Consider the following 21098-nt stretch of genomic DNA (forward strand, 5'->3'; position numbering starts at 1 on the left):
GTGCGAGGGCTTTCTCTAGTTGTGGCAAGCGGGGGCCACTCTTCATCACGGTGCGTGGGCCTCTCACTATCGCGGCCTCTCTTGTTGCGGAGCACAGGCTCCAGACATGCAGGCTCAGTAGTTGTGGCTCACGGGCCTAGTTGCTCTGCAGCGTGTGGGATCTTCCCAGACCAGGGCTCGAACCCGAGTCCCCTGCATTAGCAGGCAGATTCTCAAGCACTGCACCACCAGGGAAGCCCTCTTTTCAGGCTTTGCTTTCTGGGCCTGTCCCTTAAATGTTGAGGTTCGTTGGGGCACAGTCACAGGCTCTTCTTTCTCATCTTGTGCCCTCTCTGGGTGATGTCATCCACTTCCATGCCTTCAGGTACCATCTCTACACCAACTCCCAAATCCATATCTCCAGGCCAGACCTCTTTCCTAGGCTCCAGCTTGTCTTTCCACCTGCCAGCTGGACCTCTCAAATGTCCCATAGGCACCTCAGATTCCTCTTACTAAACACTGAGCCTGTCACCCTCCCATCCAAACTGCTTGTCTTTCAGAGTTTTCAAGCCAGAAAACTAGGAATCATCTCTAATTCTTTCTTCTCCCTCTACTCTTCATATCTAACCAACTGGTCACCAAGTTCTATTGATTCCTCCCTATAAAATCCACTTCTGTCAACCTCCCCTTAGCCACTCCCCTAATCAAGGCCACCGTCATCTCTCCTCTACGATATCATGGCAGTCTCTTAACTTTCTGCTCATGATACCCCTCAACTGTTTCCCACTGTGCAGTCAAAAATTTACTCTTTTTGCTCTCTCACTCTATACTTAAACCCTCTTCACCTCCCCACCCTGCTCCTTTGCTCTTTGGATAAAGCCTTAATCCCCTAGCAGGGAAGGGTAAAGTCTCAACTCCTCGATAAGGCCAACAAAGATTTGTATGATCTAGCTCCTGCCTACCACTGCATCTCATTTCTTAGTCCTCCCCTGTCACAGTGTTTGATTCAGTCTCCTGATGCAGAAGGCACCATTCTCTCTTTAACTCTTACCCATCCTGGAGCTCTTGAATGGCCCTTTCTTCAGGAGGACTCTCTGGACCTCCAGCCTTCTGTACATCCTTCCCTCGCCCCAGATCTAGGTTAGGTGACTCTCAGCAGTCTGTGCTTCCCTGTCATAGCCCTCACCATGTTGCACTACATTAATTGATTTATTAGATTGTGGAATCCATGAAGGCTGAGCTGTGAGTATTTATTTCTGTATCCCCAGGCCTAGCAGAGGTGTTGAATGAATGCTGAAAAAGGAAATGAAGTGCCTTTAGAACCTCAGTTAAAAGATGGGAAGGATAAGGGATGCAGAGATGGCGGTAGGCAGCCCGAGGAAGGAGGGTGAAATCTCAGCTCTGAGTTCAAGATCTTCCAAGTACCTGCTGTGATAAACAGTCTATTTAAACCATGGCCTATAGGACCTCGGGGGCAGATCTCTGAGGAGCAGCGAGATGGGAGAGGTGGGAGTAAAAGCCCAGGAGGGGAAGGGAGTCTTGGCGATTTAGGCAGGGGTGTGACCTCAGCGGCCGCATGCCCAGCACGTCTGGGTGGGGAACTGAAGCAGGAAGGGGAAGGGAGGGAGGAGCTGTCCGTGCTTGGATGTTGCCCAATCACCGCCCCTGTGTGACAGGCTGGGAGAGCCCCTTGGGCTTGGAGAGAGGCGGAGCCTGACTTCCAGCTGCCCCAGAAGGGCCCAGTAGACCACTCCTACTCTTCCTCTCAGCCCTCCCCTTCGCCAAACAGAAGCTTCAGCTTGGCTCCGGCCTCCTGCTCCCTCTGCCAACCCTCGGGCTGTCCTCCTCCTGCTATGTTGTTGTCTTTGTATTAAGTCTCCAGATTCAGAACCCTGCACACCTGGAGAAAGAACCTCAGAATCCCATTGTCCACATTCAGGGATGCCCTTCCTACCCTATCCGTGCCCACCCTCACATAAACATAAGGCACACGCAGCTGAGCCCCTCTCCTGCCCCTCCGCAAACCTGGAGAGAGCTCTGGACTCTGGACTGGCCCCACTGCATTCATTCTTCATTCACGCATTGTTTCTAGAGAGGGCCATGGAGCATCGAGTTGGGCACAGATAGTGGTGACCTGCTCCCAGTCACTGCCTGTTTTGAAGTAGTCTGGCTCTCTTTCTGCTTCCCTTCATGGCCAGATTTCTCTCCTGAATTGTCTACAACTGCTGTGTTAATTTCTTCATTTCCATTCATCTTTCCATCACTCTGACCTGACTTCTGCCCCTCCCATTCCACCACAGCCAAATCTGGTGGACGCTCTCCAGTCTTCATCTTACTTCACCGCTCCTTCTTTCTTGAATGCCCCTCCTCCCCTGACTTCCTTGACCCCACACATTCTTGGTCTTCCTCCCATCTCTCTGAGTTCTCCTTCGCTCTTCACTCTCTATCCCTAGATGGTCCCATCCATTATCATTGCCTTGTGTCATTAATATGCCAATGCTTCCAAGTCAAAAACCAGCCCAGACCTCTCCCTGGAGCTCCTATATTCTATTTCTTACTTGACATCTCTACCTGGGTATCACACAGGCACCTCTCAGACGTCTCATGGTTAAAATGGAATGGCCCAAATCAGCTCCTTAGCTTTCACTGTCTCTAGGCATAGCCCAGCATCCTCAGGGGAGAAACTTGGGAGGCCTTATTGTCATTCCTTTCCCCTCCCACATCCAGTCCATCGTGGTGTCCTTTTGACTCAACCTCATGGTTATTTCTCAAATCAGTCCACTTTTTTGCATATAGCTCTGCTAATACCCAACATCAGCCTACCTGAAGAACTGGGGTAGCCTCCCAAGCGGTCTCCCTGCTTCCACCCTGGCTCCTCTTCAATCCTCATAGCTGCCAGTGTAGCTTTTTAATTTATTTTTATTTTTTGTAAATTGCATCATTTCCCTCCCAATTTGGGATAGAACCCAGATTCTTAACATCAAGGTCCTTTGTGATCTCATTCCAGCCTACCTTCCCAAACTCCCCTGTGGCCTTTCATTCCCTTTGCTCTGACCACATGAACCCTTTTGGGTTCTCAGTGAGTTTCTGCCTAAGGACTTTCCTTCATGCTGTTCCTTCAGCCTAGAATGATTTCCCTCCCTCACTCTCTGATGCCCACACCCTCATCCCTACTATTTTCCTTCTAGCCCTCAAAGCTCTACTTAAAAGTTACCTGCTTGGAAAGGCCTTCCCCAATCACCCAATCAAAAAAGCATTCTTTCTCATAGCATCCTTTTCTTCTGTATAACACTCCCCTCTCCCAATCTGTAATTATATATTTATTCATGTATTTACTTTTCACTACCTCCCCACCACAAGGACAGTGACCATATCTGTTCTGTTTATCACTCTATCCCCAGCACCTGTACGAAGTAGGCACTTAATAAATATTTGTTGAATTACTGAATTAATTCAATAAATATAGACCAATCCTTATGTCAGGCTCTGTGCTAAGTGCTAGGAATAAAAAAGAAATAAAATATAATGCCTCTCCTCAAGAACTCTGGAAAAAGCAGAGAAATAACAAGAAAATTACAGTATAGTGTATAAGGGCCAGGATGGAGGAAAGACAAGGTGCAGAGTGACATAAAGGTGGAGCACCTCACCAGACTTCAGGAAATCAGGGAAGGCCTTCTGGAGGAGGTGACATTTACGTGCAGACCTGAAAGATAAGCAAGAGTTAGCCAGACGAAGTGGGGGTGAGCAGAGGATCTCAGGCAGAGGGAACAGAATGTGTGACTGCCCAGAAGCAAAAGAGAACAAGGAGTTTTCCAGGAACTGAAAAGAAAGAAACCAGTGTGACTACTCATAGAATCCTGAGACGTGAGGTGGTAGAGGGAGGTATGGGCCAAAGCTAAGCTTTGTTGGCCAATTTAAGGAGTTTGGACTTTGTCCTCTGGACAATGGAGAACCATTGAAAGAATTTAAACAGGGAGTTAGTGATAAGGTGGAATGTGTGTTCAGAAGCCTCCTTCTGGCTGTGAGGGAGAGGGATGAGAAGGCATAGGCGAGGAGAAGGACACCAGTTAGGAGGCTGTTGCTGTATCGCTGGAGAGAATTGGTGGCACCTGAATTGGGGTGGTATCTGTGCAATTGGAGAAAAGGGGATAAGGTATTTGGGAGGCAGAATCCACGAGACCTGGATACTGATTGGATGTGGAAAAGAATGTGATCCCGGGCAGTTGTGCTGGGAGGTGGGTCAGAGCATAGATAGAAGGGCTGCAGGTGGTCAGAGGAGAGACACTCCATCAGGAAAGTCTCCCGGGGGAGGGTTTGGGGGAGGCAGAGGAGATGAAGGCTGGGTGTGTCAGTGAAGGGCATCCCCGTACCACACACTTGACATACACTAGCGCAAATTCTCAAAACAACCATTTGAGGTAGGGATTATTATTTCCATAACTGCAAATTAGGAAACTGAGGCTCAGAGAGGGTATATGAATTGTGCAAGGTCACATAGCTGGCAAGAGGCTGAGCTGGGTTTAAATCAATCTAACCTGACGCCTGTGCTTTTAACCAGAGCAGCAGGCCCGGAGGATACTCAGTCCATGTTCTTCACCCTGCTCGGTCCCTGGCAGAGAAGAGATGGGGCTAGTGCTCTGTGGGGGATCAGGTGGGGAGAGGGTTTGCTGGCTTCCCTGGTGCTGACCGTCTTTCCGTACACAGGCTGGTGTGAGTGGCAGGTGCCATCCGCGGGCACCATGGCGAAGAGGGAGGACAGCCCTGGCCCAGAGGTCCAGCCAATGGACAAGCAGTTCCTGGTGTGCAGCATCTGCCTGGATCGGTACCGGTGCCCCAAGGTTCTGCCCTGCCTGCACACCTTCTGTGAGAGGTGAGGGTGTGTGTACCGGGGAGGGATGAGGACCTCGCAGGCCCCCCGGGGAAGGGAGTGGCATGTGTAAACCTGTAAGAGGTGAGGGAGGTGTGTGCACACATGGAGGGGAGGAGATGAACCCCAGCCTACAGGAGGTAAGGGTTCGGTGCAAGAACCTGTGAGAGGACCAGAGGTTCCTAACTCTGGGCTGTGGCCCCTGCCCAGAACAGGGCCTCCTCTGCCCCTGCCCAAACCCCAAGGCAGCCTTCGACACCACCAGAGAAATCAGGCAGAGCTGACACTCTCAACCGGCTCTGGTACCAGAACTTTCTGACCAGTGGGAGGATGTTCAAAACTAGGTCTGTCCTCCCTGCCTGTCCTCACTGTTGTCCTGAGGCACTGAATGAAAGGCAACCCCTCCCAGCCTCTGGGCTTCTATCTATTATTCATTCACTTAACAAATATTTATTTATCGAGCAACTACTATGTGCCAGACCTGTCCCAGGCACTGGGCAAGCAGTGATAAGCAAAAACAGGTATGATCCTTGCTCTTAAGGAGCTTACAGTATAGTGAAGGAGAAAGATAGTAATCAAATCATCTTACAGTCAGACTACAGATAAATGTAGTCCGTGCCACCTCCGTCAGACACCCTCCCAACGACGCCCTGCATCTTGCCATCACCCAGAATAACACCACTTCTTCTGTGGTTACAGACTCCAGTATCCCACTCTTGGCTTCCATTACCCCACTCTCACTACACCAGCTTTGACTGGATGTAGATGTCCAATGCCCTTGACTGCTCCGTCTTCTCCCAGCCACCATCTCCTTCCTAGTCTCCCTTCCTTTCCTACCCATCCTGAATCCCATGGTGGACCATAGGCCTCTACAATTCCCACACGCCTTTGTCCTTTTCTAAACCCACGTGGCAGAAGCTCAATCCTGGATCTGAGCTGTAATTGGAAAGCTCCATACCTTCTCCTATACCCAGATCACTGAGCACTCTTGGAGAAAATCAGTGCCGGAGAAATTATAACAACAGCTACCGTGTATTGACTGCTTACTGTTTGCCAGGGACTGGTTAAGTGATTTACACGTATTGATTTACTTGATCCTCACAACAGATACTTTATTATCCCCATTTTAGAGAGGAGGAAACTAGGGTTCAGAGTCATTAAGTAATTAAGAGATATTTCTGAGGCTCCGCAGCAAGTAAATAGTCAAGGTCTGAATCCAGGTTTAACTGCAGAGCCTTCTCTCTTAATACTACTCATTCATTTATCCCTTGGTCCCTGCTCTCAAAGACTTATGCTCTAGTGGGAGGTGACAGACAGGCAAGCAAATAATCAAACAGGAGAGTCACAGCTTGGGCTAAGTGTTTTCCAGGAAATAAACAGGGAGTAAGTGCGGGCGGTTGGGCCAGGGGATAGTCTACCTAGAGTCATCAGGGAAGGCTTCCCCGAGGAGGTGACATTTGACCTGAGACCTGAGGATGAGAAGGAAACAGACATGTACAGATTGTTCCAGGCAACAGGATTATCTTCGCGCTGTTCCATGCAAAGGCCTTAAGAAAGGAGTGAGTGGGGCATGTTCAGAGACCAGGGGAGAAGCCAGCGTGACTGAGTGAGGAGGAAAGTGGGATGAAGTGAGGTCCGAAAGAGTCAGAACAGTTCACGGGGGAGCTTGGCGGTTTTAGGAAAGTTTTGGATTTTGTTCTATATGCAGTGGGAAACCACCGGAGGATTTTTTTTTTTTTAGCAGAGAAGTAATGTGACATAAATTAGACTTTTGTTTTTTGGCCGCGCCGCATGGCTTATGGGATTTTAGCTCCCCATCCAGGGATCGAACCCGAGCCCTCGGCAGTGAGAGCACGGAGTCCTAACAACTGGACTGCCAGGGAATTCCATAAATTAGATTTTTTTTAAAGCTCATTCTGGTTGTCGTTTGGAGAGTGGACTCTAGAGAAGCAACAGTGGAAACAGGAAGCCAGTTAGGAAGCAGTCGTAAGCCAGGTATGTGCGACACGCAGGACGGAGATCTTGATGAGTTCAAAGGTATTCAGGGTAAACTCCAGATTCAGCAAAGCTGGGGAGAGAATTACAGGGGAGCTGAGTAGAATGGTTGAAATGCAGATTTCATAGTTGATGCCGTGATGGGTGATGAGACATAGGTAGTGCTGGGAGCATGGGACTGGATAGCTGAGGTGAACTGGAGGAAAAGATCACGGGGGGAGGGGCTGAGAGGAAGCTTAGGAACTAAGAAATCTTGATGGTGGGTGGGTCACCCTGTGGATGTCAGAGCCACCGAGAATGATGGCAGGAGTGTGTGTGTGTTGGGGTGGGAGGGAGGGTAACAGAAGAGAGTGAGCCAGAAGAAAGACTTCGGCCAATGGGGAAGCAACCATTGAGTCAGTGGAGACAACGTCAGGGAGGGGTGTTGTAGACAGGCCTGAGCTTCCAAGGAGCTGGAGGAGAAGAATTTAGAAATGTTCCAGTTGGGGGCGGGGAGGACTCAACCCCACCTTCTGGTCCTGAGGAATGTGGAGTATGAGACAAAAAACACTCTCAACTCGAGAAGACTGAAGGGGAATCTAGGTCACAAATAAGTTAATATTTGTGAAGCACTTAGCATTGTGCCTGGCACATAGTGTTTGTTAAATAAAGACAAATTAATTAATTCAGATCAAGAAGTGTAGAGAACGTGAAGAGAAGAGATTGAGGATATGGGAAACTTTGCAACAGGTAAATCTTCCCTCCACAAATTTGTGGTCTCCAAACACAGCCGCCGTCAGTCTGTTTCTAGTAAGATTCCTCTCCCGCTCCGTTCAGTGACTGATCCCAGCCTCCGTGTCCCCCTGGATTCCCACCACCACCCCACTCCTTCGCTTTCAGCAGCTGACCTTGCCGGAGGCAAGTTGGGCATCCTCTCTCTAATTTTGCCCCCTGTGCTCAAGTGCATCCACCTCATTTTCCCCTCCCTCCATCCAGAGGATGGGGTCCACTCCTTCTCTTCAAGCCAGCCTGAGCCACTCTCCCATCCCCAGACCTCGTCCCATGTCTTCTAGTGTCTTCCCTCCCTCCTCCTCTACTGGCTCCTCAACTTAGAAACGTGCTCAAGCCTCCCGTTACAAACAGATAAGAACACTCCTTTGTCCCTCTGTCCCTCCCAGCTGCCATCTAACCCATCAACCTACTTTTTACTCAAACTTCCAACCTCCCATTCACTCTTCAACTGGCAAGAGTCAAGCCTTCCTTCCTCTACCCCTCCCTCCACTCACTGTTTTCCTTACAGACAAAAGTACTCTTACAGTTGCCAGTTTCCGTGGGCATTTTCCAGTCCTTAGCTTCCCTGACTCCTCAGCTGCTTTTGACACTGATGACCACTCATTCCCTGCTTCTGAAATTGCACTACTCACTTTGCTGCCCTGACACTCTCTCTCCTCCTACCTCTCTGCCCGTTCCTCTTTGCTCTCCTCTTTCAGTATTTGCTGGGTGCTCTGTCCTGCTCTTGGCACTGTAATCCCCTTCTTGGTGATCATATCGTCTCCCATGGCTACATCTAAATGTTGATGGCCTCCCTGTCTTTATCTCTAACCTGCCTTCTCCCCAGCTGTCTACCGATCCCCTCTGCCTGGATGTCCCACCGTTACAGTAAACTCAACCGGGGCAAGGCTGAACTTCCCTGTAAACCAGTCCTCTTTCTGTGTTTCTCATCGTGGTGAATGTCACTCAGTCATCTAAGCTAGGAATCTGGGAGTCAACTGAGACTCATCTCTCCCTCCCCATATCTAATCAGACAACACTGCCCACTGGCTGCACTTCTTAAATACTTCTCAAATTTGGTCCACCTCCGTCTGCATTGCTGTTGCCTAAATGCAGGGCTTCCTCACCTCTCGCCTGGACTATTACAAGAGCACCTTGGTTAAGCACGTGCTTCGCCTCAGATCTGGCTCTCGTGCTCACTAGCTTTGTGACTTTGGGCCACTTACCCTTTCTGAGTCCATTAACAAACACCAAGTGCAAAGCACAGCCTGCCGCATCGTGCTTAATAAATGGTAGCTGGGTGCTGAGGAGGACGGTGCTCCTGCCCCTTGTCTGCTGTCTCATCATGTTCACTTTCACCCTCCACTCAGAGGCAGATCAAATGGAAAGCTGGCTGTACCATGCTCCTGCAGCTCGCTCGTGCTGTTGAGATAACGTCTAAGCTCCTTGACGTGACCCAGGAGCCCTCCATGAACTGGCCCACGCCTCTCTCTCCACACTTCCCTTACCATTCCTTGCCTTGGGCGTCCTCTCCAGCCACCTTGAACTGCTTATAATTCCCTACTCATACATGCTGTTTCTGGCCACCTTCTGTATCTGGAACACCCTTCCTCCTCTCCCTGCACCTTTCTTGGTCAGACTAACAATTATTTATTGGGCTTCCCCGGTGGCACAGTGGTTGAGAGTCCGCCTGCCGATGCAGGGGACACAGGTTCGTGCCCCGGTCCGGGAAGATCCCACATGCCGCGGAGCGGCTGGGCCCGTGAGCCATGGCCGCTGAGCCTGCGCGTCCGGAACCTGTGCTCCGCAACGGGAGAGGCCACAACAGTGAGAGGCCCGCGTACCACAAAACAAACAAACAAACAAACAAAAACAAACAAAAAAATTATTTGTCCAGGAAGATTTTGCTTACGTCACCTCCTCTTCAGCCTTTTCTGGCTACCCTCTCTACTACCAGAGGCCCCTTCTGTGTTCCTTATATTAATGACAGGTAATACTAATAGCTATAATTAGTATTATAATAGTATTGTAATACTACAATATATCGTACTTTCTGAGTCAGGCGTGTCAGCACTTTACATTTAATTCTCCACACCTTGTGAAGCCTGTACTGTCTCCGTCTTACCAAGGAGAGATCCTTGGCTTATAAAAGTTAAGTAACTTGTCAGGGGTCATACAGTATAATAGTTGGCTGACCTGGGAATTGAACCCAGGCAGCCTAGCTCCAGGACCCATGCCTTTAATCATCACACTGTTTACTTCTACAAACTCTAATTTTGTTACTTTTTTTCTCCACAAACGGGGAGTATTTTAGAGGTAGGCACTGTGCTTTATCTTTGTATCCCCAGAGCTTGGCATAAATTTGGCAAGAGCAGGTAGTCAGTAAATGTTCAATGAGTTAATGGTGCGGGGGTAGGTAGTCACACATTTTCTGTGAGAAGGGTTTGTAAACACCTGTGAAAGGTGAACTTGTGTCTGTGCACACTGTGAGGAATGCGTGTATGTCTGATCCTCTGAGAGACGTCAGGGATGTGTTGCCACTCAGTTGTGAGAGGTGAGGCCTTTTACCCCTGCTGTTAGGACAAGATGCGTGTGCTGGCCAGAGAGGTTTCTAAACGAATGTGACAGCACAGCTGTGAGCACAAGGACTGGCGCCCATGGCAGGTGACAGGAGGGGTGCACTGACACCGCCCTGCCGCTTCATCCCTTTGACTCCCCCTCCTCCCCGGCCAGATGCCTCCAGAACTACATCCCTGCCCAGAGCCTGACGCTGTCCTGTCCAGTGTGTCGGCAGACGTCCATCCTCCCTGAGCAGGGCGTCTCTGCGCTGCAGAACAACTTCTTCATCAGCAGCCTCATGGAGGCCATGCAGCAGGCACCTGATGGGGCCCACGACCCCGAGGACCCCCACCCCCTCAGCGCAGTGGCTGGCCGCCCCCTCTCCTGCCCCAACCATGAAGGCAAGGTGGGCCCAAGCAGGCCCAGTGAGGCCAGGACTTGGGGTGGAGGGGGAGGAGAGGTCGGGGGAGGGGCCGAGTGGCTGCGGGTCAGAGGGTATTCTAAGTGGTCCAGGTAGCGTGGGTGCACCTGGAAGGTGAGAGGCAAGGAAGGCAGGTGGGGTGGGGGAGGGCAGGGGACAGAGAAGCGTGGTGTCTAGTCGTTGCCTGATGGGAGTCCTTGCGCCGCCAGACGATGGAGTTTTACTGTGAGGCCTGTGAGACGGCCATGTGCGGCGAGTGCCGCGCCGGCGAGCATCGGGAGCACGGCACCGTGCTGCTGCGCGACGTGGTGGAGCAGCACAAGGCGGCCCTGCAGCGCCAGCTCGAGGCGGTGCGCGGCCGGTAGGCGCCCGGCGGGAGCCCGGGCTGGTGGGGCCGTCTGGGATGGTGTCTCAGCGGGGGCAGAGGAGGGACCTTCGGGAGGGTGGAGATAAAATTCTCAGGGAGGGTAGGGGGGGCCTCAGGGAGCGGAAATCCTGGAGGGCGGCAGTAGGGTCTCCAGGGAGAAGGGACAGTTTCGTGAGGGCATCCTCAAGCAGCCCTGGTATGAGCTGTTTCCCCTCCCCAGACTACCACAGCTGTCCGCTGCCATCGCCTTAGTGGGGGGCATCAACCAGCAGCTGCAGGAGCGCAAGGCAGAGGCCCTGGCCCAGATCAGCGCGGCCTTCGAGGACCTGGAGCAAGCGCTGCAGCAGCGCAAGCAGGCCCTGGTCAGCGACCTGGAGGCCATTTGTGGAGCCAAGCAGAAGGTGTGTCCGCTCACCCTTTCCCACCACCGCCCATCATGAGATGGCCTGTCGCCTCCACGCGTCCCCTGCTCCCCACACGCGCGCACCCCTTCCCCTAGTCTATACTTGCCCCCTTCTGGTGTGGCCAGTAGGTACTGCGGGCATCTGTGTCCCTCGTCCACACTCACCCTCTTGTATTCCCTTCATGCCGTAGTACAAGTTCATCAGGGATCACAGAGACACCCCCCTCACCTTCCCCTCCACAAGCCTGCTTACCCAACCCTCCCCTGACCCCTCCTCAGGTTTTGCAGACCCAGTTAGACACACTGCGCCAGGGGCAGGAACACATCGGCAGTAGCTGCAGCTTCGCTGAGCAGGCACTGCGCCTGGGCTCGGCCCCGGAGGTGTTGCTCGTGCGCAAGCACATGCGAGAGCGGCTGGCGGCGTTGGCAGCACAGGCCTTCCCGGAGCGGCCCCACGAGAACGCGCAGCTGGAACTGGTCCTCGAGGTCGATGGGCTGCGGCGATCGGTGCTCAATCTGGGTGCGCTGCTCACTACGAGCGCCACTGCACACGAGACGGTGGCCACTGGCGAGGGCCTGCGCCAGGCGCTCGTGGGCCAGCCCGCCTCTCTCACTGTCACTACCAAAGACAAGGATGGGCGGCTGGTGCGCACAGGCAGCGCCGAGCTGCGCGCGGAGATCACAGGCCCCGACGGCACACGCCTGCCGGTGCCCGTGGTGGACCACAAGAACGGCACGTACGAGCTGGTGTACACGGCGCGCTCCGAAGGCGAGCTGCTCCTCTCGGTGCTGCTCTATGGACAGCCGGTGCGCGGCAGCCCCTTCCGCGTGAGGGCCCTGCGTCCTGGGGACCTGCCACCTTCCCCGGACGACGTCAAGCGCCGCGTCAAGTCCCCTGGAGGCCCGGGCAGCCACGTGCGCCAGAAGGCGGTGCGTAGGCCCAGCTCCATGTACAGCACCGGCGGCAAACGGAAGGACAACCCCATTGAGGACGAGCTCGTCTTCCGCGTTGGTACAGAGAGCCTTGGGCGGAGGCAGAGGGGGGATGAGGCGGGGCCAGAGACTCAAAATGACCTCAGTGTGAATTTTTTGCTTCCATCCCGTTTCTTCCCCACAGGCAGTCGTGGAAGGGAGAAGGGTGAATTCACCAATTTACAGGGTGTGTCCGCAGCCAGCAGCGGCCGCATAGTGGTAGCAGACAGCAACAACCAATGTATCCAGGTAAGCTCTCCCCTAACACCAAAATAGAAGTTCTCAAGCTACAGCCTAGTAAAACAACAACAAAACAAAAATAAAACAAAGAAACAAAAACCCAACAAAGTATACAGGTCGCCTCCTGAAGGGTGAAACCCTACAGATAGTACCTTTACTTGAAGAGCCATGAATCACAGCACCACCCCTCCCCCACTCACTCGCCATCCGTTCCACAAGGGCCACAGCAGTAACCAGCACCTTCACAGTTAGGCACTGGGGTTGACTGTGCTGGCGGCCTCTACCTCCCAGGCTGTGGCTCAGGCCAGACCAGCTCCTGGACCCCAAAGATCCGGCTCATTGTTCCCTCCCCTCTGCCTCCACCTGAGTCCCTGGCTGGCTCACTTTCTGCCCACCACAGTGGTCAGGATGCAGTCTGACTTCTTATGCCGCCTTCTTATGTCCGCCGGACTGACTTCTTATGCCGGACTTCTTAAGTCCGCCTTCTCATGCCAAGGATGCTTTTTGGCACAAAAGTGCAGCTCCGCACTATCTTCCAACATGCCTGTGTGGACCCAGAATGCGTGTCGTCTGTGCCCGTCTCTGCAAACGTCCAGTTGACTAGACAGTCAAACGGGGATAACTTGTGAAAAGGGGTGCCTTCCAGTGGCTAGACTATAGTGCATCCTCATAGGTGGTCCTGCCTCTGGCCCTCCCAGCGCCTCACACACCTGAGTAAAGCATCTGCCACTTGAATGGACGTAGCCTCTGCTGCACTCTGAGCTCCATAAAGCCAGAAAATGCGGTTTTCTCTTTTCCTTGTAGTGAGCCTACGAACAGGCAGAGCCAGTGACGGCCACCAGTATGGTAGGCGCAGCAGAGCAGTTCACAGCTCAGGCTCTGAAACCAGACACCTGGGCTTGAATCCTAGCGCTGCCACTTACTGACAAGTCATGTGACCTCCCTGAGCTTAGGTTAACTCATGTGTAAAATTAGGAAAAGAATACCTCAGAGGGTTGCTGGGAGCATTGAATGACATCATGTACTGAGCCTGGCACCAAGTGAACCTTCTGACTCTTAGCTGTTGTTGAAAATACCATTGTCCAGGTGGGGACAAAAGCCAGGAGGTGGGAAGGTGCTATAGGGCGTTGTTCAGGGAACTGGAAGGGTCCCAGAGTGGCTGGAGGGAGATTGCTATCAGAAGTGGAGTAGCTGAGGTCACGCTGTAAATGGTTTTGGAGAGGAAGCTGTGGAATTTTGATTTTATTCTGTACAGGATTGTTTCTAACTACTGTAAGCTTTCAGTTCTTGGAAACGTTTTGTCAGGTAGTAAAACTTTTCCCTGAAGATCCTTACTTCCCATCTGTACATTTAAACTTCTTCCTGACCCTCTGCCTGGGTACCCCCGTCACAGATGCAGCTCTGTCAAAGGCCTGTCACCTCAGCATCAGCTCCTCCTGGCCCTTGCTTTCCACCTAGCCGACTGAAAGAGCCAGGAACTCTTCCATGGCTATATTCCCAAGCCTGTCTAGCCCGCCTTTATTCCCACCTTGTTCCTAAGAGCAGAGGAAAGGAGAAGCTCAGGTCCACGCGGGGGGGCGTTTGGGTCCAGGCTGGATGGTGAGAAGTGGAGGGGTTTGGATGGGTAGGGGTGGCGCTGAGGCCCTGCTCCGTCGCAGCCTCCACCCTCCAGCTCCGTTCTGCCTTCTTATGCCAAGGATGCTTTTTGGCACAAAAGTTGAGGTTTGGGAAACTTCCCCTGGGGTGCACACACACGGGTACTCATATCCCCGGAAAGACGTGCCACTTGGTCTCCCTGACGAGGGCCTGTGTCTGTTGTTTCAGGGTGGGGACTTAAGAGGGAGGGCCTAGTGCAGCCCCTCCCCCTCCAAACACTTCCTTCTACTACCTCAGTCCTCCTTGCCCCTGCTGCCACCCATGCAGCAACCTCATAGCTGCTAGGAGCCTGGCTCTCGATTCCAAAGCTGAGGTTCTCTCACTCTGGGGTCCTCAGGTCTGCTATGGGTCTCCTAGATGCACTGTGACTCCCCCTCAGTTCATGAGGATTGGGGCTCTCGTGAACTTCTCCTTTGGACCCGGCTGTGGTGGCAGCTGAGGCAGATCCTCTCCTTGTGCTGAATCAGCATCAGCTGACAGAAAAGAAGAAACATTTTGTGATTCTGAATGAAGAATTTGATTTGGATATATTACATCCTTGTGTAATGGTCTGAGTCCAGAAATTTTATCAGCTCTTCTGTGAAAACAGCCTCATTTCCTTCAGGCAGAATGCTAATCCCACTCTCCTCCAAGCTCCCTCAGCCTTTTGCCATATAGCACTTTTCATTCTCTGCCACAATCACTGGTTTGTTCGTTTTATTTTGTTTTGGCCTCTCCCCCAAGTAGACTCAGATCCTGAAGTTGCTTACTGCTACCACGGCAAAAGAGAGAGATGTTAAGCATCACATTAGGGCACTGGCAGATTCTAGAGATAAGGAAGCGAATATGGCAGGTTTTGACGAGCCATCAGATATCCAGGGAGAGGGAGGGATCAAGAATCGCTGGCCTTGGTGACCTGAGTAGGCGGTGTTGCCGTTTGGGAGCGGGCCTGGGAATAAGTTGATGAATTCACTTTTGCCTGCGGTGGGTTTGAGATAGCTGTGCGGCACCCGAGGGGAGGTGTGCGGTGTGCGATTCTGGTCTGGGAGGGAGCTGACGGATTTATTCATTTGTTGAACGTCTGCTGTGTGCCAGTTGCTATTCCAGTGCTGCAAATGCAGCAGCGAACAAAACAGACACAGTCCCTGCCCCACCTGGGGCTTACATCCTTAGATGGGGGACGAGGATACTTAGCGGTTATTTAGTGACAGGAGTGACAGTCGTTATGAAAAGAGCTAAAAAGCATATATCACGGAGACTTAACTTTATGTGTGTATATTGATTTAGGAGATGGAGTTGATCATTAAAACCTTCTCTGGGGCTTCCCCGGTGGCGCAGTGGTTGAGGGTCCACCTGCCGATGCAGGGGACACGGGTTCGTGCCCCGGTCCGGGAAGATCCCACGTGCCGCGGAGTGGCTGGGCCCGTGAGCCATGGCCGCTGAGCCTGCGCGTCCGGAGCCTGTGCTCCGCAACGGGAGAGGCCACAGCAGTGAGAGGCCCGCATACCACAAAAAAAAAAACCACAAAACCTTCCCTGAAGAAGTGACCTGGAAATTCTGAGAACTGGAGGATGAGTAGGAGTTGGCCAGGTGTACTGGGTGGGATAGGTTAGGATAGGTTGGGAAGAGGAAGACCCCCTAAAGCCTCAGTGTTGAGCTAGAAACTAAGCTGCTCAGAGTGGAGGAGGCAGACACATTGCCTCACTACCCAGCTGGTGGTACCTTTTCGTCCCTCTCACAGCACCTCTTCAGCCCGTGGCGCCTACCTTCTCCAAGTGCTGTCCAACCACAGGGGACCAGGGCAGAAGCCAGGGGCACTTCTGATCAGCCAGGGAAGGGCATGATGGGAGGTCCACATCAGGAGGAAGTGATGTCCATTGGTGAGACCAGTTCAAACAGCCCTGCGGGCCTAAGAAACAGAGATGATGCAGGGGCGGGGGGCTCAGTCCACGCAGGAGGGAGAACATCTGGATCAAAGAACAAGGCCAAGGCCCATAACTTGAGTCCTCCAGGGCTGCTCCTGGCTCTGATTTATCTTGTGTCCCTGGAGTTATAACAAAGCAATGTGTGAGCCTTATGCAGTGAGTGATGTTGTGGCTGTGAAGGAGAAGCAAGAAGGCTTAGCTATAGAGGAGAGGAGCATTAAAATCGTAGGTGCTTTTAGGATGGTGAGACCTGAGCATGTTGCTAAGGTGGAAGAAGTACAAGAGGGTGAGAGGTTGAAAGGTCTCCTCTGTCCAGATTACCTTATCAGCCTCATAGCCTGGACGGGCTAATCCATGTCCATTCCCCCACCCTCACCTACCCCTTTCTTGTCTGCTGCTAAGTCCTGTGGAGTCTTCCTCCTGTATGTCTCTCGATCCATCTACTTCCCTCCAGGAAGTGCCCTGGTCCAAGCCATCATCAGTTGTCACCTGGACCACTGCAGCACCTCTGCCTGGCCGGCCAGCTTCCAGTCTCGACTCCTCCCTGCAGCCAGAGTGCTCTTTCTGAAAAAGCTCCCATGTGCTTTTTCCAACACCACCAAGCAGTTCTCCAGTTCTCAGTGGACACTGACCAGGGATCCTTTAAATTCAACTCAATTCCGACATGATCTACCTGGAGATGGCATCACATCCCACAGGTTGAAGGCTCAGTCCCATGAGACTGCCCCTACTTCAGATGCTAATCGAAAGTTCAGTTTGTCGCCTGTAGTCTGACCAACCAGCTATAAAGTGGAAGTTCCCACAACCCACTCCTGTGTTCAATTAATTAGCTAGAGCAGCTCACAGAACTCAGACAAACATTTAATTACGTTTATCAGTTTACTGTAACAGATATTATAAAAGATACAGATGAACAGCCAGGTAAGAGATACATAGGGTGAGGTCTGGAAGAGTCCCTAGTATAAGGAGTTTTGGTTCCTGTGGAACTGGGGTACACACCCTCCTGGCACCAACCCGGAAGCTCATCATATCTTCTTGTTCAAGAATTTTTATAAAGCTTAATCTGTGCTCCCCACCCCTTCTCCTTCCCAGAGGTTGGTGGGTAGAGCTGAAAGTTCCGACCCTTTAATCAGATGGTCTTTCTGGTGACCAGCCCCATCCTGAAGCAATCTAGCCCCCCCACCCCCACCCAAGTCACCTCATTAGCATAAACTCAAAAGAGACTCCTTATGAATGACAAAAGACACTTATTGATCAGGAAATTTTAAGGGTTTGAGGAGCTCTGTGCCAGGCACTGGGGACAAAGGCCGAATGTATTTCTTTTTTTTTTTCCCCAAATTTATTTATTTGTTTATTTTTGGCTGCCTTGGGTTCGTTGCTGCGCGCGGGCTTTCTCTAGTTGCGGCAGCGGGGGTTACTCTTTGTTGTGGTGCACGGGCTTCTCATTGTGGTGGCTTCTCTTGTGGAGCAGGGGCTCTAGGTGCGCGGGCTTCAGTAGTTGTGACACACGGGCTTAGTTGCTCCGCGGCAGGTAGGATCTCACCGGACCAGGGCTCGAACCCGTGTCCCCTGTGTTGGCGGGCAGATTCTCAACCACTGTGCCACCAGGGGAGTCCCTCAAATATATTTCTTATTATATTACAAAGTCAGATCTCCTCTTGTCACTTTCCTGCCCAGAAATTTTCAGTGAATTCTCATCATACCCAGAATAAAACCTTACTCCTGTTCTTCACGGGAGTGCCCACTGCCCTCCATCCACACTAGGCAAGTAGTGCCCATACTGAGTTCAAGCAGCACCCCTATTGGACTCTGTGCCTTCTGCGTACTGCTGACTCTGCTTAAACACCTTTGTTCCTCCTTCTTTACTCGCCAACTTTGGTTCAGCTCTTGGCGTCCTTATTAGGCTTTTAGCTCAGATTGCCCCTGCTCCTGGACCACCTCTCACCCCTTTCACATTCTCACAGTCCCATTCACGCCTCTGCTGCCTGTCCCCTAAGGTCTGCGCTGGCAACGTCTGATTCTACCCACGGCAGGGTGTCAGAAAGTGCTTGTTGAGTGCTGAATGAATGGGGGTGGGTCTCCTCCCTCAGGGTCCTGCTCCCTCCCCTCTGTGACCACAGTCTCTCCCCTCCTGCCCCCTCCCTCCCTTGCTCCTCTGCTCCAGGTTTTCTCCAATGAAGGCCAGTTCAAGTTCCGCTTTGGGGTCCGAGGACGCTCGCCTGGGCAGCTGCAGCGTCCCACAGGTGTGGCCGTGGACACCAATGGAGACATTATCGTGGCAGACTATGACAACCGTTGGGTCAGCATCTTCTCCCCTGAGGGCAAGTTCAAGGTGAGAGGCCTGCTGTCTCTACTCTGCACCCTTGGTGGCCAGCTGAGATGACCATTCTAGTGCCTTCTGGTGGTCAGGGCCTGGACTGCTCGATCCATCCTCAGCCTGAGGTTCTGCTTTGGTGCCAGGCTGGGTCTACTCTCCCCACGGGGCGGGATAAAGCCCCTAACGGATATCCCCTTCCTCCAGACCAAGCTTGGAGCTGGCCGCCTCATGGGCCCCAAGGGAGTGGCTGTAGACCGGAACGGGCATATCATCGTGGTCGACAACAAGTCCTGCTGCGTCTTTACCTTCCAGCCCAATGGCAAGCTGGTTGGCCGTTTTGGGGGCCGCGGGGCCACCGACCGCCACTTTGCAGGTATTGGGAAAGAACTTAGAGACCTAGTCTCTGATACCCCAGTCCCAGAGAACTCCCCTGGATGTCCCAGCTCTACAGACCCCCTCCTCCTATATTTTGACCCTAGGGGACCCCGTCCCTTCACTATACCCTAGCACCATCATCCCAGAGACCCCACCCCTCTCCTCACACCACAGCTTTGTCATCCCAGATGTTCTCCCCCATCCCACTCAGTATCCTGGCTTACTGCCAGAGAGCCCACTTTGTATTTTCAGGGCCCCATTTTGTGGCTGTGAACAACAAGAATGAGATTGTAGTGACGGATTTCCATAACCATTCAGTGAAGGTCAGTGTTCTCCCTCCCTCTATGACCACAGTTCCATCATCCTTTCCTCTTGCACAAGACTCCTCTCTCCCTCACCTACCTCCCTTTTCTCCCCCTTGAGATCATTCATTTGAACAATTAACATTTATGGCGTGGCCGCGTTGTCCCAGGCGCTAGGCTAGAAGCTGGGAATACAGTGATGAATAATGCAAATACATTCCCTATCTTATTGGTTATGGTCTAGTGGGGAAGAGAAGAAAGTACCGGGATATTACAGTGTGATGTGATGCATTCTGTGCTAGGAGAGTGCAGGGAAACTGAGTGAGGTGGGGGGGTGGGTAGCAGGAGCATTTGATTGAGGTGGAACTAAGCACAGGTGGGAACTCACCAGAAGGTAGGGGGACAGGAGAAGCCAAGGAGGTGGGAACTCATACCATGTAGTCAAGAAACTACAAGTAGTTCAGATGAGGTTTGAAGAGGGGAGTGGCGCCAGGTGAGAATGAGCCTTGCTCATTCCCTCAAGGGGCTTGCTCTCTTCCTAAGAGCTATGGGGGGGTCACTGAATGATTGCAGGCAGGAGGGTGATGCAGTCCTGTGTGTCTTAGAAAGATCGCTCTGGCTGAGGCGAGACTAGAGGCAGGAAGATCAGTCTTCTACAGTAATCTAGCTGAGGACCATTGCAGTGGCGATATATGCATAGGGTACAGATTTGCGATACAATCAGCGGGTTGTGGTAATTCGTTGGCCGTCGAACAGAGGAGAAGGTGGAGTCGAGAATGACTCATGGCTACCTGGGTGTTGCCAGTCACTGGGAAGGAGAAAGATGGGAAGGACTTTTCCAGGGAAGATAAGCTGCCCAAGGGACATCAGCTGGAGATGTCCAGTAGGCAGTGACATGCATGGACGTGAAGCTGGGAAGAAGAACTGGTTTATAGCTGCAGATCTGGGGGTCCTCAGCCTGGGGCTTCACCCCATCCTCCTCCAAGGCCCCGCCTTGTGCCTGAGGCCGGGTCCCCAGTCCCCAGCCCTTTCCCCTGCCAGGTGTACAGTGCCGACGGAGAGTTCCTCTTCAAGTTCGGCTCCCACGGCGAGGGCAATGGGCAGTTCAATGCCCCCACGGGAGTAGCCGTGGACTCCAATGGAAACATCATCGTGGCTGACTGGGGCAACAGCCGCATCCAGGTGAGGAAGGCCCGGGGATGGCACCAGGGTGAGGTTTCCCGCTGGGCCCCAGGCACCCTCTCCCCAAATGCCACTCATCTGCCTGATCTCACGGCTCCCTCCAATCTCTGCTCGTCCCTCAGGTATTCGACAGCTCTGGCTCCTTCCTGTCCTATATCAACACATCTGCAGAGCCACTGTATGGCCCGCAGGGCCTGGCACTGACCTCGGATGGCCACGTGGTGGTGGCCGACGCGGGCAACCACTGCTTTAAGGCCTATCGCTACCTCCAGTAGCTGCACGGGACCTGCCTGGCTCTTGGAGGGACGGACATAGGGGTGATTGGACAAGATGGTCTGGCCAGGAGGTGGGCCAGACCTGGCAGCACTGAATGTGGGCTGCGGGCGCGGGTGCGCCCGGTGCCCTCCCTCTCCCCCCTCCCAACCCCACGGTTGCACTTTATTTATTCGGTTCTTGCTTTGGTGACTGGGTGGGCCTGGACCATGGTCCCAAGGATGTGTGCAGAGCTTCACCCTCCCCTCCCCTCCTTACACATCACCCCATCCCTCGGTCTGCTCCCCACCCCCCCAGCCTGGGGCCAGAGCAGCCTCTTACTCCAGGGCAGAAGTCCCTCTGGTTGTCTCCCTACCAGCCCATACACACTGACAGAGACAGCAGTACCCACCCCTCACATTAAATAGATGTGTTCACCACGATGGTTTTGTTGCTTTCTTGTGGGCCGGGGCTGGGAGGGGAGGGGAGGGTGCAACTACCTCTTGACGAAAAGGTGGGCAGGCAGCTGGGAAGGGGACCCCGATTCCCAAATGTGC

General features: G+C 52.8%; 1 protein-coding gene across 5 annotated transcripts in view; it reads left to right on the forward strand.

Moving 5' to 3' along the window:
* The window catches only part of TRIM3 (tripartite motif containing 3), a 24827-nt gene extending 3845 nt beyond the window's left edge, over positions 1–20982 (forward strand). For 2 of the 5 annotated variants that reach the window (XM_027115519.1, XM_027115520.1), the window contains exons 2-12: positions 4684–4849; positions 10325–10556; positions 10781–10932; positions 11159–11339; positions 11621–12353; positions 12459–12562; positions 18278–18445; positions 18635–18803; positions 19058–19128; positions 20149–20289; positions 20412–20981. In XM_027115519.1, the coding sequence (XP_026971320.1) occupies positions 4719–4849; positions 10325–10556; positions 10781–10932; positions 11159–11339; positions 11621–12353; positions 12459–12562; positions 18278–18445; positions 18635–18803; positions 19058–19128; positions 20149–20289; positions 20412–20564 (2235 nt within the window). In that variant the 5' untranslated portion in view covers positions 4684–4718 and the 3' untranslated portion in view covers positions 20565–20981. Of the gene's footprint in view, positions 1–4683; positions 4850–10324; positions 10557–10780; positions 10933–11158; positions 11340–11620; positions 12354–12458; positions 12563–16515; positions 17479–18277; positions 18446–18634; positions 18804–19057; positions 19129–20148; positions 20290–20411 lie in introns of those variants that run through there. The other 3 variants (XM_027115518.1, XM_027115522.1, XM_027115521.1) reach the window with 3 other exon arrangements.
* The last annotated feature ends 116 nt before the right edge of the window (positions 20983–21098 follow it).

Source organism: Aethalodelphis obliquidens, unplaced genomic scaffold (assembly GCF_003676395.1).
Source record: "Aethalodelphis obliquidens isolate GAN/ISIS:26980383/991018 unplaced genomic scaffold, ASM367639v1 scaffold14, whole genome shotgun sequence".
Lineage (NCBI taxonomy): Eukaryota > Metazoa > Chordata > Mammalia > Artiodactyla > Delphinidae > Aethalodelphis > Aethalodelphis obliquidens.